The sequence below is a fragment of the Choloepus didactylus genome, chromosome 2 (assembly GCF_015220235.1).
Source record: "Choloepus didactylus isolate mChoDid1 chromosome 2, mChoDid1.pri, whole genome shotgun sequence".
NCBI classification, from domain to species: domain Eukaryota; kingdom Metazoa; phylum Chordata; class Mammalia; order Pilosa; family Megalonychidae; genus Choloepus; species Choloepus didactylus.
This window is the reverse complement of record NC_051308.1, coordinates 221,256,437-221,284,061: the sequence shown is the minus strand read 5'-3', so window position 1 is coordinate 221,284,061 and position 27,625 is coordinate 221,256,437. Positions and strand designations below refer to the sequence as shown.

The following is a 27,625-nucleotide window of genomic DNA, read 5'->3' as shown; positions in this document are numbered from 1 at the left end:
TGATGAATGTGAGAGTCAGCGCTCCCGCCACTCGGCGCCTTTAGTTCGGCTGTGAGGGGCGGGCACGCGCGTAAAGGCATAGAGACGGGCGTTGAGCGCTCGGGCTAGAGCGTCGCGGAGCCGGAGCCAGAGTCGCGCGCTGTGTCTCCGCTACGTCCGCCGAGGCCCCGAGTGTCAGGGACAAAAGCCGCTGCCGCGCCGCCTGCTCCCGCCGCTGGGGCTCAGCCGCTGTCTCCGCCGTCGTCGCCACCCGTGAGGATCCGAGAGCCATGTCGGCCAGCAGCCTGTTGGAGCAGGTACAGGCCCGGCCCGCATGCCTCGGCCATTGTGTGAGGCGGGAGGGAACCCAACTAGGCCTGGGCCCGCCGCCCCCGGCCGCCGAGCCGAGGCGGTGCCACCAGCGGGCCGGGTTTCGGGCCTCTCAGTCCGGCCGCGCCCTTTATCGCTCCCTCAGTCCTTCTTCCCCCTTTCTCCCCGTGCCTCAGAGCCCACCGGCCGCGCTGCTTTCCTTCGCCTCATCGGGCCTCGTTTTCCTTCCTTGTTTCCTTTTCCTTGAAGCCTTGGTCCCCCGCGTTTCCTCCTCGGGCCCCGCTTTTCCCCGCCTCCCTTTTTCAGCCTCTGGCTCGCCACCATTCCTGACGCCTCCCCTCTCCCCAGGCCTGCTGCTTTATTTCCTTCTTGGGCCCTGGTTTAATTTGTCCTTCCTTTTCCATGTCTTCCTCGGACAACTTGCTGCTCGGCAACGTTTCCTTCGCCCGCAGAGACCAAAAGGTCAAGGAAACAAAGGTGAGCCCAGCTCAGCCGGTGGCCCTGGGCCCGGAGTTGTGGGGGCGGGGTCTCCGGGAAGCGCCCCAGGGAGAGGACCTTTCGGAAGCTGCTTAACTCGCAGGTGTCTCACGCTTAAGTATTTGGCCCTTTCGGCGTGTTCTTGCAGCTGGCGAACAGCATTTTAGTGAACAAGGGGTAATTCATTAAGGGTGGGGGTGGATTCGGTTCTGAAATGTCTCAGGTCCTTAGTTTCCTGTAGGTCTTAGAAGGCCTTTGTTTTTCATCCTCGTGGATCACACACTGAAAGTACCCACATGTGATGGGGGAGGGGAAGCGGGAGGGAATTGAAATCTGGAGGAGCCAATAAAAATGACCTTTTTAGATCGGCTTGGGTGAAGGTAGACATTTTCACCAGCGAATTCTGCTCGGCATTCACTCTCATATTTATCTTTGGAATTCAAATTTATTTGTTCTCTTAAGTAGTAAACTTTTTCCCTGTTTAGGTTAGGGTATATTTGATTAATTTGGGAGGGGAACCGTAAGATGGAGACATTTCCTAATTTGAGTTTTTTTCTCTAGTACAAAATGGATCTGTACATCAAAAGGATGGATTAAATGATGATGATTTTGAACCTTACTTGAGCCCACAGGCAAGGCCCGTGAGTACTTAACCATTTACATGTCTGATCAAAGGCTGTGATATTCTAGTATTCTTTCTCTGCCTTATCTCAATAAGTTTCGTATTTAGGGGTGACCTTCTTACTACCTTTTTTTTTTTTAATATACTTTTTGTTAATGTGTTATGAAACAGTTATTACAAACGCTACAGAGACTGTGAAGATCCTATCTCTGTATTAGCAAACCAATTGTTCTCTGAAACTGTAATACGTATAACATTTTACTGTATACTAACAGTAACACTTGTTTGAGTGAATGTCTTCCCCTTACTAATAATATAGCAGTGCTGTAAAACTTAAAAAGTATTTTCCAATGTTAAATATTCTGAATTTTCACCACCAAAATCTTTCCTTTAGGAAAATTGGATTAAATATTTGATGGGAAAAACTCTAATGTGAAATCACATTATCCATCACTACAAAATTATCTCCCTTCCTTTGGCCATTAGTTAATGGATTCTTACATAAGCAGAAGAGTTTTGGAGTTAGGGTAAAGTATTTTGAGTTGAGCTGTGTCTACATCTGTAGAACCAATTTTGTGTACTTCCGGCTTCTTACTTAAGGGGTTGTTCTCTGAGCTATAGGAGTTAAAAAGTAAAGTTGAAATACTGTTCAGTACAGACTATAGTAAGATCAAGAATAATTGAGGTTTTTATATTGTAATAGTCCTCCAATGTGAACACTAGTACATACGGTAATATAGTCTATATGTGTAGAAACTTGTTTTTACTCAGTGGTTCTTTGTACTATCCTGGGTCCTGAAGACATAGTCACAGAGTTGAAGCTAATAAATGTAACTACCCAGATTAGCAGACTAACAGCAAAATTGAAAATATTCCATCCAAAATAGCCTAAAAGATCAAGAAGCTTATTGATCATTTAAATAAATTTTGAACATATGCTGTATGATTTATACTTGGTAGTCTTGAAGAACTTGACATACATGGCCATATTTGGATTTGGTTCTTACAGAAAACTTTTAGATTTCCTATGTAAAATTCTCTGTATTCAAATTACAGAAACTACGTAAACAAGTGTTATTGGAAAAAGTTTTTTGCAGACCAATTGACCAGGAAAAGTGAGGAAAGAAATAAAGGAATAAATTAGTAATAGGTTCCTGCTGTGGAAGTAGTTTGCTAACATAATCATAATAGGGATAGTGGGAGCATGTAGAAACATAATTCTAGATAGTTTTTGTAAAACATTGTGTAATTCAGATTTTTGAGCTCAGGGCATGTGGGGGCCTACCAGTTTGGGTATAGGCATTCAGCTGTATGTTGGCAAAATCTGTGACAATAAGTGCATTTGGTTTTTCTTCATTAAGCCAAAGTTTAAATATCTTTGTTTTTTAAAAAAAGTTTTAAGACAATATTTCTTGGTTTATAGTGGAAGAAGGGAAACCTGATAATCTTTGTTCTTTAGAGTTTATCTTCAAGACCCCTCTACTTTTTAAATCAATACTTTTACAGTGCCTTATGTTGGAATAGTATTTCAGACTTTATTGATTATAGGCTATAGAATTCTTTATATTTAATGGATTATTTGGGTCTGTGTTATAATTTGAATAGTTTTCAAGAAATAGACTTCTCTTGAACTTGAAAGGGTATGTGAGAAAAGACTTTTTAAGGAAAAAACTAAAATTGTCAGAGAGAAACACCACCATTTTATCTAATTGTATTAGGTTGAAATATTTAGTCTTGAAGAGATGTGTAATGACTGGGGAGAAGCACTGTTGGCCTTGGAGTTTAAGGTAGTCATGGTTATCCAAGTCTCTTAAGGACATGATTACCTATTGAGTGGTTAATGGGCTCTTAGATTACCAGAACTATTTTGGAGTTAGGGTGTGAAGTGTTCTATTTTGAATTGAGCTGTATCTACATCTGTTGAGACCAACTTTGTTTATCTCTGATTTCTCACTGATGGAACTATTCTGTAAGCTGTAGGATTTACAAAAAAATTGAAATACTGTTCAGCACAAACTGAAGTAAGCTCGAGAATGGTTGAGATTTCTGCAATTGTAATCTGTCTCCCAGTGAAGAGTAGTTGCATGTTCCCGATTTTTAATCTTTAGAATGATTTTTTATAAGTTACAGACTGCACAGTGTTTCCAGAATCATACTTTCCTGTTTCTCATGGAAAAGATAGATATGCATTTCAGTTGACAGTCATTAATTTTATAGGTGTAGCAGAACGGATAGTAACTTTTTTTTCTCTAGCTTTAAGTTCTCTGGAAGCCACTGTGCATTTCTTCTTGAGGTTTTAATTAAATGATGGCATCTACTGATGCTCCCTGGTGATTTTACAAGAACTTAACATTAGGGTGTAGTGAACCTTGCTTTTTGGTTTATAGATGAAGAATGGCTGCAGAGATATTTGAGCTAAGATGCGAAATTCCCATCTTGTTTTGTTTTTCTGAGTGTAGGGCATTTTAGGAGGACACTCTTTTGAACACTTCCCCATTCTGCCAAAATTCCCTCTCTTTAAATCCAAAGATACTGGTTTTATTTGAAAGCATCATCTCCACTTCTATGGAGCAATGTTTGTATCTTTGGTAAATTTCTAGATTCTGTTATTTCTGAATTACGGTGCAAAAGTTAAGGCCCATATTTACTGTAACTATCAGTTTAACTTTAAAGGTTTAAACATTTCAATTATTAAGTCAAGATTTCTTAAAATATGTAAATGCCAGAGTGTTAATGGGAAGAGACCACCTGAAATGTGCCACTCTCCTTTTTTATCTTAATGGCTGAAATATTTGCATTGGATATATAAGTGGGGGAAAGAATGTCCTGATGTTATTTTATTTTTGTGTTTTTGATTTGTTTCTTTTTTTTCTGTTTTACCTCCGCAGAATAATGCATATACTGCCATGTCAGACTCCTACTTACCCAGTTACTACAGTCCCTCCATTGGCTTCTCCTATTCTTTAGGTGAAGCTGCTTGGTCTACTGGGGGTGACACAGCCATGCCCTATGTAACTTCTTATGGACAACTGAGCAACGGAGAGCCCCACTTCCTACCAGATGCAATGTTTGGGCAACCAGGAGCCCTAGGTAGCACTCCATTTCTTGGTCAGCATGGTTTTAATTTCTTTCCCAGTGGGATCGACTTCTCAGCGTGGGGAAATAACAGTTCTCAGGGACAGTCTACTCAGAGCTCTGGATATAGTAGCAATTATGCTTATGCACCTAGCTCCTTAGGTGGAGCCATGATTGATGGACAGTCAGCTTTTGCCAATGAGACCCTGAATAAGGCTCCTGGCATGAATACTATAGACCAAGGGATGGCGGCACTGAAGTTGGGTAGCACAGAAGTTGCAAGCAATGTTCCAAAAGTGGTAGGTTCTGCTGTTGGTAGTGGGTCCATTACTAGTAACATCGTGGCTTCCAATAGTTTGCCTCCAGCTACCATTGCACCTCCAAAACCAGCATCTTGGGCTGATATTGCTAGCAAGCCTGCAAAACAGCAACCTAAACTGAAGACCAAGAATGGCATTGCAGGGTCGAGTCTTCCACCACCCCCAATAAAGCATAACATGGATATTGGAACTTGGGATAACAAGGGTCCTGTGGCAAAAGCTCCTTCACAGGCTTTGGTTCAGAATATAGGTCAACAGCCAACCCAGGGGTCCCCCCAGCCTGTGGGTCAGCAGGCTAACAATAGCCCACCAGTGGCTCAGGCATCAGTAGGGCAACAGACACAACCACTGCCCCCACCTCCACCGCAGCCTGCCCAGCTCTCAGTTCAGCAACAGGCAGCTCAGCCAACCCGCTGGGTAGCACCTCGGAACCGTGGCAGTGGGTTTGGTCATAATGGGGTAGATGGTAATGGAGTAGGACAGTCTCAGGCTGGTTCTGGATCTGCTGCTTCAGAGCCCCACCCAGTGTTGGAGAAGCTGCGATCCATTAATAACTATAACCCCAAGGATTTTGACTGGAATCTGAAACATGGCCGGGTTTTCATCATTAAGAGTTACTCTGAGGACGATATCCACCGTTCCATTAAATATAATATCTGGTGCAGCACAGAGCATGGTAACAAGAGACTGGATGCTGCTTACCGCTCCATGAACGGGAAAGGCCCCGTTTACTTACTCTTCAGTGTCAACGGCAGTGGACACTTCTGTGGCGTTGCAGAAATGAAATCTGCTGTGGACTACAACACATGTGCGGGTGTGTGGTCCCAGGACAAATGGAAGGGTCGTTTTGATGTCAGGTGGATTTTTGTGAAGGACGTTCCCAATAGCCAACTGCGACACATTCGCTTAGAGAACAACGAGAATAAACCAGTGACCAACTCCAGGGACACTCAGGAAGTGCCTCTGGAAAAGGCTAAGCAGGTGTTGAAAATCATAGCCAGCTACAAGCACACCACTTCCATTTTTGATGACTTCTCACACTATGAGAAACGCCAAGAGGAAGAAGAAAGTGTTAAAAAGGTAATCAACTTACCATTCTTAAGATTTTTGGGGAAGGAGGAGGGAACTAGACAGGAGCGGTATTAAAGTAAAACATTAATAGAAGCTCTTCTAAATAACTCAGTTCTTCCATCAAGACTTTGTGGAAATGTAATTAGTCTATTTTGAATTCTAGTATGAAGGAATGAAGGAACAGTAATGGAGTCAGAAATGCAGGCTTAAATTGAAGGAAGAAAAACAGAACCTGAAATTACATGATGCAGAAAGAGGTGAAGAATGAATCTGAAAGAAGTGTGAAGGGAATATTTAAAGTAGTAGAACCATGGCAATTAAAGTAGGAAAAGATTTAAGGCTGTAATATTGCAGAGAAAAAGGTGAAGCATTCTCTTTTGGAATTGACCTTTGGCCTAACTGGGGTACTGTGATTGTTTTCAATAGAGGGTGGTCGCTGAGCTCTGAAATCCCTTTTCTGCCTGCCTTTGACAACTGGTAGTGTTAAGAGGCTGTTTTTCAGAACTTACTTTCTTGCTCCTGTCCTTTGTGGCATTCAGCTTGCTTAATCACATTTTTTCAAAGCCTTCTTTCCATTAGAAAAATTGATTTTTAATACATAAGACTTGGAAAACACACATCAGAAAACGTGGTTCTCGTTCTTAACATTTTGTTGTATTCTTGAAGGGTCTCTTTCTATTGATTCCTGTTCTACCCATCACCCAAATCTTAGGTAAAATGCTAGAGTATGGATCTATACTAAAGAGTTGAATTTATTTGAAAGAGTTGGTATAGTGCTTCCTCTGTGGATATGGATTGAAGGTAAACTTGAGGACCAGAAGAAGGTGATTAACAAAACTGGTTGGGGCAAGTAATGTATTAGCTAGGACTTAGACATACTTAAAAGTAGGAAGGAATAGGTGAGGAAAGGAAGGAACAATTTTTTTAAGTTCTAGATTATTAATGCTAGAATTCTGAGCTGTTTAGTCTCAAATGTAAAATACAAAACAAAACCTAACAAGCTTATGTAAATACATTTTACTTAAATTTGTCATGAATTCATTCTGTATATATCTTGTATATCTATTCTATGATTTGTGGTACTCATTGTTATGCTTCTATGAAAACTTAGTTCTTTTCGTAAGCAGCTGTAGTAGGAGGGCTCTTTGGTAGATTTTCCTTCCTAACATGGAACTCTGAGGTGCATTTGTTCCACTAATGCAGGATGGTTGTCATCTTACCTCCTAATGTGAATAGAGAAATAAGAAATGGAGATTCATATGTCAGTGATGCTAAAAACATTGGGGAAGCCAGATTATTGAAAAATTGGCTGTCAGAAAAAGCTTTCTCCTTTTCAATTATTCTTAAAACTCCCTTCTCCAAAGTTCAGCGGCTTAACTTAAAATCTTCCTTAATTCTGTAGAAGATTGGTTGCTGATTCTTTTTGCTAGACATCTGAAGGGTTCTAAAAACGTTTTCTCAGGCTCCTGTTTTTGGGGAATAGAGTAGGGGACCATGACCTTTTAGGCATCATGTAGTGTGGCGTAGCATATTAAGCTGTGTGAGGGACATCTAGGTAGATGTAACCACTGAAACATGCTTAACATCTATCTCATATTATGATTCTGCTTTCCTTCATCTTGCAAAGTTGTATCCTACATTTCGTTTAAAAGTGGGAAGGCAAAGACAGGATTTTATTTTAGATATACATAGCACATATGTTAGGATAAACTTGTATGTATTGGGACCAGTGGGGAAAAATGAGGTAGCAAATTTAAGAACTGTTAGTTTATGTAAGTGTCTAATCAAGTGTGTATTTGTGTTAAATTCACTGGGTGATTTCAGTGAATGATAATTAAACTTCCTAAATAGGTGTGAGATTTCATATGTTGGAATTGACTAGCTTTTTTAGTGTTTTCATGGTGAGAGTAATGATAATCAAAGCTTAGGGTCTTTATTAAGCTAATTAATGGTTCTTTTCCAAAACCACTCTCTAAAGACTTGATTAATGAGTACCCTAATTGTTCTCAGGCTGGTGAACAAATCACCAAAAAAAAAAAAAAAAAAAAAAAAGCTTTGATTATGCTTGTATCAGATTACTTCTTAGTTTACTTTTTGTAAGACGAGCTGCTGGGATTTCAGGAAGGTCCCTACAATTCTAAGCCTATTTACCATTTTGGTCAATATTGCCTTACCTCTTCCTTCTTTGCCTGCTGTTATCCTTAACATCCCTATATAACTGATCATAAACTGTTCTTCCAGTCTATTAGCTCTCCAAGACTAAGCAAGTTTTATGAGAATGGGATTGATAGCTCGTGGTTAGAATTCCATACTGTGGCATGGTTGTGTGCGTGCTTTTGTATTAATGGGACTGAAAAATATCTTCATGCCAAATGGTGGCAGTAACTCGATAAATAAGTAGGGAAGTGTTTTAAGAAACTTCATCCTGAAGATGTCATAGCTGTTCTAAAATTCCATGATTGGGCATGATCTTGGCAGAACACACTACAGCAGAACTAGCCATTTTTGCCTAGTATTGTTCTGTCGCATGATTTAATTCAAATTCGGTGTTATAGAACCTTCAAGCATTGGATCTGGTTTGACTCTTCCATATGTTTGTAGTGACATTTTTAATAGTGTGTTTCACATTGTTTTATACTTCAGATACCGTTTTGATCTTTCTGCATTTATTTAGAACCTTTCCCCGATTGTTAAATATTCTTCTGTGAGGTCACTTGATAGGTTCCATAGTATTCTGTCATAGATTTAGTGTAATTTACCACTTCTAATTGTTGAACATTTCAGCTTCTTTATGACTCTCTTCCAACAAAATAACACTGCAGCGAACATTTTTTTTGTATAAATATTTTTTGTTTGTTTTTTGTGGCTTGAAACGATAGCAATTTGTCATCTCAGTTTTGGAGGCTAGAAGTCTGAAATCAAGGTATTCTTGCAGGACCAGGCTCTCTGAAAACTATGGGATAATCCTTTGCTCCTTCCTAGCTTCTGGTGGTTTACTGGCAATCCTTGATGTTCTGTTTGCATTTGCCGTGCTTCAGTCTCAACCTCCATTGTCACATGGCACTCTCCCCTATGAATATTCACATCTGTTGTTTGCTGGGCCAAACGATACAGATATTTCCTTTTTGAAAGTCTTTCTGTACCATCTATTGGTATGTGGACTTTTTCTTTTTAAAAATTTTTTGTTAAAGGCTACAGTGCGTTAAGAACCTTTCTTTTTGACTAAACTTTGAAATAGTCAGGTAGAGTTATTCCCTGGATTAGTGATGTGTCTGATAAACCTCACGAAAATAATTTGTTAAAAAAATTTTTTTCTATTTCTAGTTCTTTAACAGGTAAAAATCAAGGCAAGTAGCTTCCTATAGGGGACTAATTACCGCATTTCTCTAAAAATCTAGCACGATTTAAGATTGTCAGGCACTTGAATAGATAATTTTTATGAACTAACTGGAAAGTTAATGGAGAATGCAGAGCGAGAGAACAGCTGTAGAGAAGATTTGGTTATGGTGGCAGTAGCTCAAGATTTGTTTTTTGTTTTTTTTTTAATTTCATTGTTATTAAGCAGAAATGGCAGGATTTCCTAAGTACCTCTAGAATTATTACTATTTTCAGACACAAAACCTACAATGGAGTGTATTTTGATAAGTTTTATTATATGTTGAGAGTTGTGGTGAAGCTATTAAAGTTTATCTTTTATTTGAACAGTTTTTATTTACTGTGTGCTAGACACTACAGAGAAATCAGAAGAAAGTTGTCTGGGAGTTTTACATTACACTAGTAGTAGATAACAGTAGAAAGTGTTTTCTCAAGGTATGCACAGGGTGCCAATTTAGAAGCTTTACAGAGGTTGCCTATCCAGCCTGAGGTGTGAGAGGGTTGGTCATTGAAGAATCCTGGAAGAAAGTGACCTCTGAGTGGAGACTTGCAAGATGTACAGAAGATAGCCAGAGATGTTCTGGAAAAGAGTTAACTTTGGTACAAAAAGGCCCAAGTCTGTGACACGGTATAGATGATAACTTGGAACAGGAAGTCTGTTGCAGTTTAAGAACAAGTCTAATTTTTGGTCTTCATGGAATGGATTTCTCCTGAAGGGAGCTTGGAGATTCGATTGTGGGGGGGGGGGGGGGCTGTTGAATGAAATATTTAAATAATTGGTTTGATAAGTAAGGAATTTAACTGAGACAGGTACACAAGGGGGAAAAAAGTACTAGAATTAAAGGGGCAAGGAATAAGGTGCAATCTGAAGATGGAGGAACTCCTTGGTGTAACTTTTTGTATAGAAGGCAATGATAGTAAGCTTGCAGTAGTAGAGGTGAACCAGTTTATGGTGATAACAGTAGGTATCTTTACTGAATACATATATCTTCTTCCCATAATAAGTGATTCATAGATGTTATCATAAACCACAGGTGTTATTTTTTTTCATCATTAATATGATTTCATGAAGGGTGGGGTGTTAGAAGAGGCAATTTAAAAGGGCTATATGATAGCTATTTTTTAATGCTTCTAAAACTTGGGTGGTTTTATTCTCCATGCCAGAAGACAGCACTAGAACCAATGGATAGAGTTTATAGGGAGGAAGTTTGCTGTAAGTGAAAGGGAAGACTTTCTAATTGGAGCTGGCTAAATACAGAGTTCTTAGTTACAGAAGGATTTCAAGTAGAGGCCAAAAGAACATTTATTAGTATGTTGTACCTGGGGTAGTTTATTCTTATTCTAGACCAGAGATTCCAGTGATTGAGCATGTTAAGCTGTCCCAAGATAACATCCTGAGTTATCTTATAGCATGTAAAGGAATTGATGCTGCTAAACAGTGAACAGGTCTCTTTAGGAAGGTCATTGTTTCTGTTCTGTAGTTTCTGAGCTAAATATTTATTACATGTAAGAAGAGAAGACTTGAGGCAAGCAAGGGCATGGGTGACAGGAATGGTGGATTCCCAGTAAATCTTGGGACAGATTAGGTATGCTGTGTTTTTTTAATATTAGTGAAAGAAATTGTTACCTATGCTATAGTAAAGACTTAATTATTTAAAGAACCTTAGACATAGTTATTGAAAAGAAATGTTTCTGTAATTTTTTTTTTTTTTTTTAATTCAGGTTTCCCAGGTTGGCCTGAGTACAGTTTCTCTTTATAAGGAGGTTGTGAGGTTTTTTTCCCCCTTACTAGCCATCTTTTTCTTCCTAATCCTTTAATTTGGGCATTTAGTCACTTGTGAGAAATGTTTGAAGTTATGACCTTAGCTCCACTTTCAACTTAAAAAAATAAATAAATAAAAAATCCAAGTTTTAGTGATTCAGAAGTTGGAGAGGAATAAAACATCACTTTAGCCAAAAATATTGTTTTCTTATTAAATCCTTATAAAATAAAATAAATACTATGGTAGAGTTTTGTTTACTCTAATTTAGCATTTCTCTACTCCACCACTGTTTGAAGCTCCCTCTTTAGACTAGTGAGTAGGCATCCTGTTTTTAGTCAAGATGGCAAACCTGAACTTTTTTGTTAAATTTCTAAGGCCACCTATGTCTACTTCTTTCTTGCATCTAAATTCACTTGTCTTTCTGCTGAAGAGTGGAGGATGTTTTTCAGTGCATTACTCATCATCTTCATTGTTTTGTGAATAGATAAAATGTCTCTTTATGCAGCCTCCTTAAAGGAGGGCTAGAAGAGAATTAGATGACACTGAATTTGGATTTCTTTGACCCATCCCCCTTGTATCCATCTTTCAACAAATGTTTGAGTTAATTGCTGGGGTGGAACAAATAAATATGGTACCCTCTTTGCCTTAGGAGCAGTTAAGAAGTTAGGAAGACAACAAAATGGATAAAAATATGGAATAAGAGCTGTAATAGAGGAATGAAGAGATTTTTTGACATTCTAGAGACAAGTGATATATTTGGGGAAATTAAGGAAGGCTTCACAGAGGAGATAACATTTGCATGATATCAAATAGAGTAATAAGCTCTCAAATGATAGCATGCCTAGCACATACTGCACATAAAAGTTTTAGCTATTTCATCTAACATTATAACATCCAGATGAGAAAGCAGTCTCAAAGAGGTTAATTTATCCAAGGTGTCATAGCTAATACGTGATAGCATTGGTATTTCAGCAAGTCTCTGGGTACTTGTGAGCAAAATGTTTAGCTTTCAAGAATTTTAGCAAGCTGTTAAACACAGTCATTATTAAAACAAATTACATACACTTACAATTAAATACATTGTATTGAATGTATTTTAAATACCTTTATTAAATTATGATAAATTACAATTTGTAATTATAAATTACAATTTGTAATGGGGACCTGGAGCTCAGAAGAGAGATCTGCTGAAAGAAATTTGGGAGTTTTCAGTCCTCTATATAGGTAAAGGCATAGAAAAGATGTAAGTTATTCAGGAATTTTGGTAATAAAAATAAGGCTAACAGTTAAATGCTCTGTACAGTGTCTAGCATACAGCTGACTGTTCTGTAGACTTGACATATTTTTACATAAATTTTCATATCCTTGTTGAAGGTAGGTGCAGTTATCTTAGATTTATAGATTAAAACACTGAGACACAGAAGAGTAAATAACTTTGCAGAGGCACACAGGCTAAGAAGACAGAGCTGGTGCTCTGACCCCACAGTATGGCTCCAGAGCCAACACTCACTGGAATGAGAGAAGAGGACCAAAGAAGGAACCCTTAGAAATACCAAAATGTAAAATATGGGTTAAAGAGGGAGGAAGTGAAAGAGATTGAGCTGGAATAGTCTTTGCTTCAGAAAGAGAACAAGGAAAGGCTGTTATCTTGAAGAGAACTTCAAGAAGTATAGTCAGCCTATTAAGGCTGCAGAGGGGTAGTGGATGATTGAAATTGCCAACTGATTTCTGTTAAATAAAAGCAACATGAGATTGCTTTGCTGTTAAGGGTTTAAAGATTTTGATCTTGATACTGCGTTCAACAGACTTCGCTTTTGCTCTTTCCATATCCTTCCAACCTTTCTCCACCCCCAAACAGTCTCAGTATCTTCCAAGCTGTCTGTTCCAAGCCTTAAAGAGATTTAGTGAAGTAAGACCAGCTTTGATTTAGTTAGTATGGGCTGTTCTGGTGAATTAGGTCATATAAAAATGTCTGAAATACAATTGGGCATTAAAAATGACAGTATTCTGCTTTTGATATGGCTAAAGATTGATCGATAGGGAACTGCCTTTTTCCAAACTTACACATTCCTGCAATAAGGGGTAGTTAGCAATGCTAGAATCATTTAGTAGCTACTATGAATGGTTTAAACCAAGAACTCCTCAGATATGAGCCATTCTGTTCATCTGCAGAAGTAAAGATTAGTCCCACAGCAGTTTTCAAACTTTGTAGCACTGGAATTCTTTTGTTCCCCAAACAAAACCTCATGCGGAATCCAGTGAATGACTTAGTACATACTCATTCTCCTACTCCCCTGAGAAGTACCTGAAACATCTCCCCTATGAAGCATAATTTGAAATCCAGGAGTGACATGAAAGTTTTAAAGTAGGGGAATGACATAGAAGTTGGAGTGGAGGGAGGATTTGTTTTGAAATTGGAGAAGTGTGAGGATTCTGCCAGTTCAGTATTACTTCTGGTGTGTTGGAATATTTGTCCTGGAGTTGGAGTGGGGAAGACATTTCCCAGGAGGGAGATGGGGAGGAGGGGTGTGCTGTTACAGCATTAGCTTTGACTGCCCTAGTTAAAGGGGGACAGTATGACAAAGCAATGTTCCCTGGATCTGTTCTGGAGTTTCATGTAGAGGAGGAGGAAAAGATCTGATCATGAATTAGGGCAAACAAACATGATACCTTACTACTGACCTTCGATAATGATTCCTACTAGTCTGCAAGCTAGTAAGGAGAAAGGCTGTGAGTATGGCATCTCAGATCATTACTTATGTCTTTCTCCTGCACAGAAGCAGGTAGCTTAGCTTTCATGCCACCATCATGTTGCCACCTCTTTTGGATCAAATTCTTCTATCTAGACCAATAGATGGTGCCCTAGTGCTTTTCATCCCTTGCTGTATAAACACTCTCTAGTTGAACTGATTTAATAAAGTGCTATTTTTACAGAAAGTAAGATTACCAAGTTTGGAAGAAAAGAATGGCAAAACCAATTAGATCTAGAGTCATCAGGAAATTTTCTTGGGAGGCTGGATTTAAGTTGGGTTTTGAAGGATAGGTAGGAAAGGTAGTGGAAAGATGAAGGAATAAAATGGCTGAACTCCCAAGTTTGAGTTAATGTATGTAGAGAGAAGGTACAAGCAGTTACTCTTCTAACTTATTTGCTTTCTTGTAATTTCTTGTGGTTCTTAGTACTCTGCTTGCGGAATATGTCAAAGTTTACACTTTGGCCCTATTACTTGTGTAATAAATGAAGCCATTTAGAAAAGTTACTTATATAAGCTCTTGACTTAATGTGAACTTTTTTTTGGTAATCTGTGTGTGAATAGCATTTAAGTGTTTGTATGTAAATATGCAATGTGCAAATTTCGTATTTACGCTTTTCATTGTAAAATATAACCAAATTACAAAAGTGTAGAAAATGAAAATTATTCATAATCCCTCTCTGCTCTGATATAACCACTCATCATTTTGGCATTTTCCTTTCTCTCCTACTTTCACAAGTTTACACAGTTATAATCGTATTTGTATATAATGTTTATACTGCTTTTTTTTCTTAACCAAATAGTACAGATATTTCCTGTTTTTAACCGTTTATTTGGATACATATGTATCAGGCATGTTCCCCATCTTCATCTCTTATCCCTTGCAGTAATCCTGTAAAATAGTTAAGATTATCTTCATTAAACAGATAGGGAACTAAAATTCTAGAAGGAATACCTTTCCCAAGATCACTAGCTATGAGGTAGCAGAGCTGGAATTTTGCATTCGGGTTTATCTTGCCCCAAAGCCTTTTTGTTCTTCTTTTATACCATGCTGTGTCTTCAGATTCATAATTTAAAATTACTGACAACATATAAGCATATGACGAACATAATTAACTGGAATTTAAATCCCTTACTCAGCTGTAATCTTCCTCTTAACAGGTATCATTGGAGCGAAATGGATCTCCTTTGCCTGACCTTGTCCACCTTTTTCTGAAGGTTGTAAAAATTGCTGCTGATGACAGGCAGCAGGAATAAAGAGGAAAGCAAAAGAAAGGTTCTGGATAATGTATACTGAAAGGTTATTATATAATTGAATAGGAAGGTTTTAGTCTACCCTTCTGTCATTTTACACACAAACTGCAAAGCTACCTCAATTTAGTGGCAGACCTAGAACTTAGAACTTAGACAAGTTCTTAGGTAATTCATAGTCATTTACGACAAATGTTACTTAGATGATACTTAGGGTTCGTGGCCTGCAAAAGGTAGGGGAGAGGGAGCAGGTTGGAACTGGGCGAAAGACTGAATATAAACTCCAGAAACTATAACAACTGATTTAGGACAACTTTTTATTTTTTTTGTGGTCAATTGATTTTTTTTAAGGCAATTTTATTGAAATATATTTACACACCATACAGTCAATCTGAAGTCTATGCAGTCACTGGCTTTGCCAGTTTGAATGTATTATGTCCCCCCAAATGCTGTTATCTTTGATGTGATCTTGTGTGGGCAGACCTATCAGTGTTAATTAGATTGTAATTCTTTAAGTGTTTCCATGGAGATGCGCCCCACCCAGCTGTGAGTGATGACTCTGATTGGATAATTTCCATGGAGGTGTTGGCCCACCCATTCAGGGTGGGTCTGAATTAAATTGCTGGAGCACTATATAAGATCAGACAGAAGGAGCAAGCTGCTACAGCCAAGAGGGACACTGTGAAGAAAGCACAGGAGCTGCAGATGAGAGACAGTTGGAAGAGGGCCGTTGAAAGCAGACTCTTGCTCTGGAGAAGCTAAGAGAGGACAAATACCCCAAGTGCAACTAAGAGTGACATTTTTAAGGAACTGCAGCCTAGAGAGGAATGTCCTGGGTGAAAGCCGTTTTGAAACCAGAACTTTGGAGCAAGACGCCAGCCACGTGCCTTCCTAGCTAACAGAGATTTTCCTCCAGTGAAGGTACCCGATTGCTGATGTGTTACCTTGGACACTTTATGGCCTTAAGACTGAAACTGTGTAACCAAATAAACCCCATTTTATAAAGGCCAATCCATCTCTGGTGTTTTGCATTCTGGCAGCATTAGCAAACTAGAACAGATTTTGGTACCAGAAGTGGGGTGCTGGTTCTGCTGAGTTTGCAAATGCCAAACATGTTGGAATGGTTTTTTAAATGGATAAGGGGAAGATTCTGGAAGAATTGTGAAGAGCTTAATAGAAAAGGCCTAAACTTCTTTGAAGAGACGGTTTGTGGAAATATGGACTCTAAAGATACTTCTGACGAGGCCTTGAACAGAAATGATGAATGTGTTGTTGTGAACTGGAAGAAAGGCGATCCTTGTTTTAACGTGGCAGAGAATTTGGCAAAATTGAGTCCTGGTGTCAGATGGAAGGAAGAATTTGAAAGTGACAACCTGGAATACTTAGCTGAGGAGATCTCCAGACTATGTGTGGAGGATGTTCTCCTGGCAGCTTATAGTAAAATGAGAGCAGAGAGAGATAAACTTAGAACTGAACTCTTGGGTTCAAAGAAACCAGAAGCTGATGGCTTGGAAAATTCCAGGCTTCCAGGAGATGGAATCCCAGAAGCTACAGCCCAACATGAGGATGTAACCAAACATGGAACCCAGCCGCCATTTCAGTACAAGCCAAGATTGGAAAAGGAGTTAAGCAGAAAGAGTTTGTGGAAAGTCCCATTGTCTGACGGCTTTGGTACCTGTGTGCTTCATGCGAAGCCAACAGAATTTTTGCGAGACCTTTATAGACAAAGCTGTTGCCAGTCTGGACTGGAGGAGACTGACAAGGAACAAATTGAAGGAAAAATTTCTTCAAAGACAGCCATGGAGGTTGAGGTCTGGAGTCAGGAGGTCTCGGGCTGGGAGAGTGGAGCAGCCCACATGCATGGAAAGGGTGAGTTTGCCCTGGAGGTTGAGGGCGAGCCTTCCGCCTTGATGCTCAGGAAATGTTCTGCCACCCCAAGCCCCAAACAGGGTAGAGTACAATCCCAGGGAATTGGGGAGAGCCTGGCTGCCACCACACTGTTCTGAGGGGATTGAGCGTGTGCCCTGGAGATGGAAGGGAATCCGGGTGCTGCCCCGATGTTTGAGTGTGGGGCCAAGAAGGTGGTCTCCCCAGTGTGTGGATATGTTGGAGCACTCACCCCAGCATTTGGAGAGGAAAGGGCTGCTGAAAAGGCCCTTAGGAAGGGTTAGACTTCCGCTCTCTCAAGCCCCAAGGATGCAACATTGTTCTGTTAATGACTCAGACTTTGAAATCTAATGGAGTTCATCCTGCGGGTTTTAGAAACTGTTTTGGTCCCTTAAACCCTGTTTTCCTTACTGTTTCTCCTTATGGCAGTGGGAATGTTTATCCTATGAATGTCCCTCCTTTGTATATTGGAAGCACATAACTTGTTCTAAGTTCCCAGATCCATAGCTAAAGAATTATGCCTTATGACTGACCATGCCTATAATTGATTTTGATGAGATCTTATTGTTACTAAAATGATTTAAGTTTCTGTGATATTGTTGTGGGATGAATGTATTTTGTATATGGAAAGATAATGTCATTTTGGGGTCCAGGGGGTGGAATGTGCTAGTTTGAATGTATTATGTCCCCCTGAATGCCATTATCTTTGATGTAATCTTGTGTGGGCAAACCTATCAGTGTTAATTAGGTTGTAATTCTTTGAGTGTTTCCATGGAGATGCGCCCCACCCAACTGTGGGTGATGACTCTGATTGGATAATTTCCATGGAGGTGTTGGCCCGCCCATTCAGATTGGGTCTGAATTAAATTGCTGGAGCACTATATAAGATCAAACAGAAGGAGCAAGCTGCTACAGCCAAGAGGGACACTGTGAAGAAAGCACAGGAGCTGCAGATGAGAGACAGTTTGAAGAGGGCTGTTGAAAGCAGACTCTTGCTCTGGAGAAGCTAAGAAAGGACAAATACCCCAAGTGCAACTAAGAGTGACATTTTTAAGGAACTGCAGCCTAGAGAGGTATGTCCTGGGAGAAAGCCATTTTGAAACCAGAACTTTGGAGCAAGACGCCAGCCACGTGCCTTCCTAGCTAACAGAGGTTTTCCGGACACCATTGGCCATCCTCCAGTGAAGGTACCCGATTGCTGATGTGTTACCTTACTTTATGGCCTTAAGACTGAAACTGTGTAACCAAATAAACCCCCTTTTATAAAGGCCAATCTATCTCTGGTGTTTTGCATTCCAGCAGCATTAGCAAACTAGAACACTGGCTCACAGTATCATCGCATAGTTGACCATTCATCTCCACCATCAATTTTAGAACATTTTCATTACTCCAGAAAAATAAAAAGAAAAAAGAAAACTCAAAATACCCACTCATATTATTGACCCCAAATATTGCTGTGGTACATTTGTTACCGTTGATGAAAGAATATTAAGATATTACTGTTAACTATAGTCTACAGTTTGCAATAGTATATTTTTCCCCTATGTACTCTTGTGTTATTAACTCCTTGTAATAGCGTTATGCATTGGTTCTAGTTTGTGAAAGAACTTTTTATATTTGTACACTTAATGATAGTCATTGTCCACCACAAGATTCACTGTTACATATTGCCATGTTTTAACCTCCAGCTTTCCTTCTGGTGACATTCTCCCTTTTCTACCACATTCACCCACACCTTTCAGCATTGTTAGACTCACAATAATATGCTACCATCACTTTTATCCATTTCCAAACTTCTAAGTTAGACCTAGTTAAAAATTCCACACACATTAAGCACTGCTCCCCATTCTCTGGCCTCATTCTATCTCTTGGTAACCTATATTCTAGATTTTATAGCTATGAGTTTACATATTGTAATTAGTTCACATTAGTGAGATCATACAATAGTTGTCCTTTTGTGTCTGACTTATTTTACATAACATCGTCAAGGTTCATCCATGTTGTTGCATGTTTCAGAACTTCATTCCTTCTTACTGCTGAATAATATTCCATTGTATGTATATATTACATTTTGTTGATGCATTCATCTGTTGATGGACACTTGGGTTGTTTCTATCTTTTGGCATTTGTGAATAATGCTGCTATGAACATTGGTGTGCAAATATAAGACAACTTTTGAATCAACTGGAAAGTGAGGTTTTTTCACTTCTTTAAAAATAGGCTCTATCCCAACCTTATTAAATTAGAAAAATGTATGTGTTTCTTATCAATAGGATTAGAAATTATCAAAGACAAGTTTCTCATACATAAATTATCATTCGACAGTACTTAAATTGCAGGTTGTTCTTTCTCACCTATTGACTGAACATCTTTGGGGATGAGGCCTGGAAATCTGCATTTTATCAGCTTTACAGGAGGATCCCTAGTATTTTAAAAGTTGAAAATCCCTGGATTGTGTTTGTCATGAGTTGATGTCCTATCTCTCCCTACTTTTCACCTGCTTTGTTTCTCACATCAAAGTCCTCAAGCTTCTATTTCATGAAGTTTTGGTTTCTAAGATTTCTTCCTTTGTACTGAAGTCTCTTTCCATCCCTCCCCACCCACAAAGACAGAAAGTGTAGCCTTAGTCTCTTCCTGCTAGTCTCAAGTCTTTCATCATCAGAAACAATGTTAGAATTCACATGGGTCTGATATGCCTGGTTGTACTGTTCATTACTGTGATATGCCTTAAGGCTGAAAGAGTCTTTTGAGTTTTGTCATTTTTCATCAGCTGTCAATATTATGACCCCCTGTTTTAGTGAATTCACTGTACTTTTTATCCATTGAAAGAGGTGGAACTGTCTTTGGCTTAATAGTCTACACGTCTTTCAAAAATACCATGTGTGTGACTTCATTAGAATTTCCTTTTTAGAGACAGTAGGCTTTTCTAAGAGATTTTAATGTTTCAAGTTTTTCACTTAAATTTAGTGTTACTTTTATTTTACATGCTTTCTTCTTGTGAGCACATTGATTTTTTTTAGAAAGTCGTTAGATAATTTTAAGCTAGATTTAGTGACTGATAGCTATCTTGAAGTTGCCCAAACTAAGATGTTAAAAAGCTGGTTTTTCAAGTTTATCAGTTTTCTGGGGGTTAGGAGGAGATTCTATTAAGTATATTATGCATATGACAGGCCTTTTTTAAAAAAAGCTTATATATATATATATATATATAGTTGATAATGATAGAACATGAATCATGAATATGTATATGGAATGTGTGAATGTATATGCAAAGTTTAGGGGCTCTGGAGGCATATCTGTGGCTTTATATCTGCCACTGTCAATGAGCAAGTTAACTTCTCTGAGCCTTAGTATTTTTAAAAAAATAAGGAAAATACTTCATCGGGTTGTTAGGATTAAATGTATACATAAATGAAGTATTTGCACATAGGTCATATGAATGACTTGTGATCAGTAATCTTAGGTGCAAATATATGTATATACCTGCACCTTTGTTTACTGTGGATCAACCATCAAGTTCTTCAGTAACTTTTGGTATGGTACTTCATAGTGCTCCTTGGTTTCCATTTTGGGGCCCAACCCTAGAAATTTGGTAGAGAGCACAAGAGTGAAAGGAGGGAGGTCAACTAAAGCCGTGGCAGTGTCTACGTGAGAGATGATAGTGGCTTGGACTAGGGTGGTATTCATATTAGGAGGTATTGAGGATGGTTAGAGTGGAAATTTTTGAAGGTTAGCTGGAGGTGAATATTGTTTATCAGGTAGCTGGAAGGCATATTCTAATGATTCCTTTATTCTTTCGGAATTTATCTGCCAGTACACATCCTTGTGCTGGGGCAGGGTAGACTTGACAATTTATTAAATACCTTATTTGTTTAATTGTGTTCTAATACAGTTAGGATAATACCAGACAAATTCAATATTGCCAGAGTGTTAGGAGAAATTGGTTCTGCTGTGAAATTAGCTTCACTTCAAATGTAGTTCTTTCTTACTGGAGAGTGAAGAAATAATTCTCAGAATAGGCAAGCCTGACAGACTGTTTGATTTGGTTTGAAACTAGTGTTTTTGAATTTTACTTTTATTTACACTGAAAAATATTAATTTACTTATTTATCCTGCCCTTTTTTCTCAGTTCAGAAATTACTAGTAAGATATCTTAATCAGTGACTGAAAATAGTGAATTATCCAGGCTTTTTATTTCTGACCCTTCAGAGAAATGTAAATAAGGAGTTTAGCTACTTATTAACAGTCTTGGAGAAGAAGTATATGGTCAGGCAGGTTATTAGTTTAGGCATTTTACTTTATTCTGGTGTTTCACTTAAATTCCTAGGAATTCAGTCCAACTGAATGACCATTCTGCACCTAGAAAAAACTTAAGAAGGAATGAGAAGATAGAAGAGTCTTTAGGTTGGAAAACTAATAGATATTTTGCTTACCTGCCATGAGTTTCTCTGACATTAGACTCATTTAGTTCTTATTATACACAGAATCAGACACTGTAAAGATTGAAAGTGATTTCAGTATAATCATATCACATTTTTTTCATGTTAGCCTGTCTAAACATTCTATATTTTCAAAAAGGGGTGCTGAATTTTTGTGTTTTTTCCTATCATTGTCCATGGGGGCATAGGAAAAAATTAGGTGAGGGCTATATAAATTAATTTTAAAAGTGGATAAACACATCAGATTTTAAAGTTAATAAAATTATTTCCAATAAATAAATATGAATCTGCCCCAGCTGTGTTTTATGGCCTAGTTAAAAGTAGAGGGGACATGTGACAACATGGATGACTTGGAAGACATCATGTTGAGTGAAATAAGCCAGGCACCAAAGGACAAATATTGTATGATCTCAGGGGAGAGGGTAGGAAGAGGGGAGTTAATGCTTAATTGGTACTGAATTTCTTTTTGGAGTGATGGAAGAGTTTTGGTAATGAATGATAGTAATGGTAGCACAACCTTGTGAATGTATTTAACACCAGTGAATTAGGTATCTGAATGTGGTTAAAAGGAGAAATTTTAGGTTGTGTATATGTTACACAAAAATTTAAAAGAGAGACACAATTAAATGCAATATGTGATCCTGGACTGGAACTTACAGTGGAGGAGAAAAGACCCAAAGGGACGTTGTTGGCACATATAAAAAACTGGAATGTAGACTGTAAGCTTTTTAAATTGCTTGAACTTGATAACTGTACTTTAGGTGGTTACGTAAGTACCATTGTTTACAAAGAAGTATTAAGTGTTTAAGGAGCATGATATATAAAACCTGTTCTCAAATGTTTAGAAAATAGTTAAGTAGATAGATAATAGATGGATAGGTAGAATGATTTGGCAAAATATTGAAAATTGGATCCGAGTATGTAGTTGGAGGGTATGTTGGCAGTCTCTGTGGATTTTGTATTTTTGCAACTGTTCTGTAAATTTGAAATTATTTCAAAATAAAAGTGGAGGGGGAAAGATGATAGAATGAAAAAGGAGAGTGTTAAGCTAAATAGAGGAAAAACAAATAGGCAAAGATCTCTTTATATGAAGAGATTTCGTATGTGCACACATTAAATAACATTGCCACCTAGTGATCAAATCTTGTATTTTATAATCATAGATTTGGAGTGGGGTTGAGTGCATTGAGGTGTGGATTGGATGTTACTTCTGGTTATTTAAACCACAGACCAGATATTGAGGGCTAGGAACCTATTCCTTGGTTTATACTTTCTAATTTAATATCTTTAAATTTATCTTCATTTCTTATGACTGTTTAGTGTATTCATAATTCTCTTTGAACTTGTGGACTGATAAAGACCAGGAATGGATATCTTTGTAGCAGTTTTGGAAGAGGGGGATGAATTCAGTAAAATCTTACCCTGCTGTTTTCCTCTACCTTGCTTGCTTGTCACCATCACAGTGGTCTTCAAGCTTCAGAAATGCCTCTTCCTTCCTTCTTGCACTTTTCTGATGAACTGGTACTTTATAATTAATTTGTGTTTGAGCTTGAGGATCTTATGTTTACCTCCTTGCATCTGTGAACAGCCTGTGAACAGCCTGTGCATCCATGGCAGGAGCTTAAACTGAGCTGGCCACTTCAGCATGCTCCTAACGCAGATTTCACTGTGGCATTTCTCACGCTCCTTTACTGCTTTGCACGTGACTCTTAAGAGTACTAGGTAAAAAGGATGGCAGGCAGGCACCACATAACAGCTCTCTGGGGAAACCAACTTGCTACATCACCTCTAGTGCTGTGATGAATACTTAGCGTCTTCACATAATAGAGGCTTGTGTGTCCAACAAGACACAACTGTATGTTGTGCTTATGGTGTTTCTGGCTGGAACTTGGACCTATTGGAGTTGACTTTTGTGTGTTCTTTCTGCTCTTCTCCCTTCTGTTTTTTTCCTCCCTTTCTTTTATTAAATATGAATGACCAGGGTAAGATTGTTTGATTAGAAATGTTGGTAACTACAGTTGACCTACTAGTGAAGCCCTTTGACTGTAAATTGTCAAAATACTTAATAGTTCCAGTGGTAATAGGAAATAGTCAGAACTTTCTGTAAGAGATGTTTTTCATAGAAACTAATCTAAAAGGCATTAATGTTAAAAAGTGGTTAAAAATAATAAACCTTATGTTAGAATCTTTTCTGTCTTTTTTTCATTCTTAGAGACTTGTAAAAGCTGCCGAACAGACTTTAATTTTGTTAAAATATCGTAATTTAATGACTTTTAGTGTAAGTTTAAAAATGTTTATTACTTCTTAACTGTAACTTGTACTGCAGCCATTTTTTGCAGAATTCAGTGAAAACTGCCATTGTGTTGTTTTCTTTTTTATTCAAGATAATTAAAAATTTTATATTTATTCAAATTACAGAAATTTCAAGAATAGTACGAAGAACTACTATGTACTCTTCACTCAGAATTCCCAATGTAACATTTTGCCACATTTGCTTTATTATTCTTTGTGTTACTTTTTTCTGAACCATTTGAGAGTAAGTTCTAGGTATCATGCTCCTTTCTGCTAAATAACTTCAGTGTGTAATTCCTAAGAACAAGGGTATGCACTTACATAATTACAGTGTAATTATCAAAATCAGAAAATTTAACATTAGCAGAGTACTGTTACGTAATTTACAGATCTTATTCACATTTTACCAGTTGTTTTAATTTCCTTGATAGTAATTGTTTTTTTCTGGCCTAGGTTCCAAACCAGGATCATACATTGCATTTAATTTTCATCTTTCTTTAGTCACTTTTAACCTGCTGTAGTTTGTCTGTCTCTTTCTGTCTCCCTCTCCATCTCTCTGTCTCTCTCTCACATACACACACACATACACAAACACACATGCTTGTTTTATGACATTGGCTTTTTTAATTGCAATTTTATTGATATAATCACGTAACATACAATCATTCAGAGTGTAGTTATTCACAGTATCATCATAGTTGTGCTGTCATCACCACAAACTTGGAACATTTTCATTACTCCAAAAACTAAAATGAAAATTAAGATAAAAATATCCAAACATCCCATTCCCCTCCTCCCCCCATTGTTCATTTACTCCTTTTTTTAAATAATTAAATTCAGTTTTATTGAGATACATTTCATACATTCACATACCATACAGTCATCCATGGCGTACAATCAACTGTTCATAGTACCATCATATAGTTGTGCATTCATCACCCCAATCTGTTTTTGTACATTTTCCTTACACCAGAAAGAATAAGAATAAAAAAATAAAAGTAAAAAAGAACACCCAAATAATCCCACACCCTATTTTTCATTTAGTTTTTGTCCCCATTTTTCTACTCATCCATCCATACGCTGGATAAAGGGAGTGCAATCCACAAGGTTTTCACAATCACACTGTCACCCCTTGTAAGCTACATTGTTGTACGATTGTATGACATTGACTTTTTTTTTTTTTTTTTTTTTTAAGAGTACGTACCATTTATTTCTATGAACGTCCCCTAGTTTGGATTTGTCTGAGGTATCCTCATTATGTACATTCCATTTCTGCTTCTCTGGCAGGAATCCTATGCAAGTGATGTTGTGAGTGTCTCTCTGCACATCACATTAGGAGGTTCAAGATGTCTGTTTATGCCATAATGTTAACTTTGGTCGTTTTTTTAAGGTGTTGTCCACCAGTTTCTCCAATGTAATTTGGGGAAAAAATAGTTTGAGACTATTTTCGTCATCCTGTTCCTCAACCAAACTTTTCATCCTCTACTTTTAGCATCTATTGATAATTGTTGCTTGATTAAGATACGACTATAATAGTTGTTTACCTATCAGTATGGTTATGTAATAGAGCTCAAATTGTTGCAGGTGTGGCCAGTGGGAGACCCTTTAAGCAGGATTCTACTGATTACTGTTTCTACCCTCTACTTTTTTTTAAATGAAGATAATGTTAAAAAAAAAACAAAGCAAAAAAAAATAATTTGATTATTTAAAATCTTGAGTCACTTAAATTTTTTTAAATGGTGCCAAATTCATTTATTTTACTTTTCAAAATATGTTGAGAAGAATGTTTATCTTTCTTTGCAAATAGATAAATATTAATTTTTTTGTATATATCAAAACTGCATTTGGGAATAAGGGCAATTTAGTTAACTTGCTGAATTGTATCTTCTGCTTTCTTGGTGTAGATAGGGGATTAAGGCAGCTAATGCCGTTTGTTTGTAATTTTGATGAGGTCTTACCTGTTTTTTTCTTTTGTTGTTTATGCTTTCAGTGTCATATCTAATAATTCATTGCCAAATCCAAGGACGTGAAGATTTTCCCCTGTTCTAAGAGTTTTACGGTTTTAGCTCTTATCTTTAAGATATGATCTATTTTGGGTTAATTTTTATATATGGTAGGGGTATATATAATTGCTTCATGTTTAAAAAATGAAATAATACAGGGTGCTGTTTTGAGTTTGTGACTAAATATTTTAAATACTATTATTTAGTATGCTGATGAATTATAAGTGTTTTTTGGGGGAAAAAACAAGGATTTGGCAGAGGAGTGATCTAGAGTCCAAGTTTTCTAACCTAGCGGAACAATTTGGGGCCAATAAACTTATTTATTATACTTCTGGGATTACATTACATTAACCTGAGCTAATAGGCAGATTTTCATTTTAAAAAGTCTTAATGTAATTAAGGCCACTGAATTGTACGCTTAAATGGTTAAGATGAAAAATTTTGTTACATGTCGCCACAATAAAATTTAAAAGCATAAGTCTGCTTTAGTCCACATAATTAAACTGAGCATAACTAAACTTTGGTTTTTAGTTTTGAGCACAGAATTAGGAAAAGGACACTGAAGGTTTCAGGGGTAAAGGAAGTCGCAAAGGAAAAGGAAGGGGTTTTAAGCTGTACCTTCAAGGACAGAAGGGAAAAGTCAGACAGACATTCTTGGTATAAAGAATAGTAAACATAGGAATATGATTTAATCAAGAAACACAAGGATTTCCTGAAGCAAAGTCAGTAACATAAGAGAAGTTGGATAAATGTTAATCCATCCTTATGAAAGACAAAACCAGGTAGACGAGTTCAAAAGTGACATGAGAGATACAGTGTCGCTGAAAGTTTGATTTAAAACTGGTAAAATTGATCATTACTTGATTAATTCAATTTTTCTTTAAACTGAAAGTTTTCTATTGTAATTGAAACTTTTGGATGGTTTAGGTTGGTCTGACTCTAGTATTCCTCTGCTTGCCATCTTCAAGCTATTGATGCGTGTTTCAGTTACTTCCATTAGGTCCAGTTTTGGGAGACTGACAAGTATTAGCCTAACCAAGTATAACAGAAAAACAAATCTGTTTAGTCATGTAATGAATTTTTTAAAGTAAAAGATGGGATGCCTAAGTGTTACTGCTTTGGTTTAAAATTTAAAAAGTAAAAGCCAGTTTTTATTTGTTGGGAATATTCTATCCAGCACAAATAATTAAGTTTCTGTTGAGTTACTTTATAAAGTTGTAATTCTTAAGCATATTCAGATAAGTTTTAACTAACTATTTCAACGTTTTCTTACCTCTGTAGGAACGTCAAGGTCGTGGGAAATAAAAGGCAGTTCTACACAGACTGCAGCAGAGGTTGCACCTGCATATCCTAAAGGAAAGATTGACCTTCAAGAGAATTAGGACTTTTTTCTTAATTTCATTGACTTCAGAGACGATTGCAAACTTGCAGTTTAAGTATTGGAATTTCACAAAAGACATAGGACCTAACTGGAAAATGGAGAAAAAAAAAAGAAAAAGAAAAAACTAAACAAAAAATCCCTCTAGGTAGTTTAGGTGAAAATGTCCCCTTTATTTTGGCTTTGGTTGTGATTTCAGAGCATAATGCTTTGTGTTTTTTTTGTTTGTTTTCTTTCTTTCTTTTTTTTTTTTTTTTTGTCTTTTTACTATGTTTTTCGGATTTTAAAGTCCGTAAGTGCATACAGTTTTCTCTAATTTTTAAACCCTTTCCTCCCCCCATTTTGACATTTGCACTTGGAGAACACTTGAGTTGCGAAGGTTTTGGGCATCCACCCCAGAAAGTGGGAATTTGGTTTTTCCTTCCGAACTGGAAGAACGTTTTTATGAAGAATTTTTGTCTAGGAGAATTTAACAGTGTTACCCAAGGTTGTGTCTTTAAGGGTGGTTTATTTTCTCTGACCCTTTGTTACTCAAAGTAAAGTACTAGGAGTCCTAAGAAATGTTCTGTTCTTGTACATTATACTGATTAAGTCAGGATTAATTTGATTTCAA

General features: G+C 37.6%; 1 protein-coding gene across 1 annotated transcript; it reads left to right on the top strand.

Annotated features, from left to right (window-relative positions):
• Window positions 1-29: 29 nt before the first annotated feature.
• Window positions 30-27,200, top strand: YTHDF2 (YTH N6-methyladenosine RNA binding protein 2). The gene is made up of 5 exons (XM_037827970.1): window positions 30-296; window positions 762-786; window positions 1,348-1,427; window positions 4,297-5,883; window positions 26,916-27,200. The coding sequence occupies exons 1-5, from the start codon at window positions 270-272 to the stop codon at window positions 26,937-26,939; spliced, it is 1,743 nt and encodes a 580-aa protein (XP_037683898.1). The 5' UTR covers window positions 30-269; the 3' UTR covers window positions 26,940-27,200.
• Window positions 27,201-27,625: the final 425 nt, after the last annotated feature.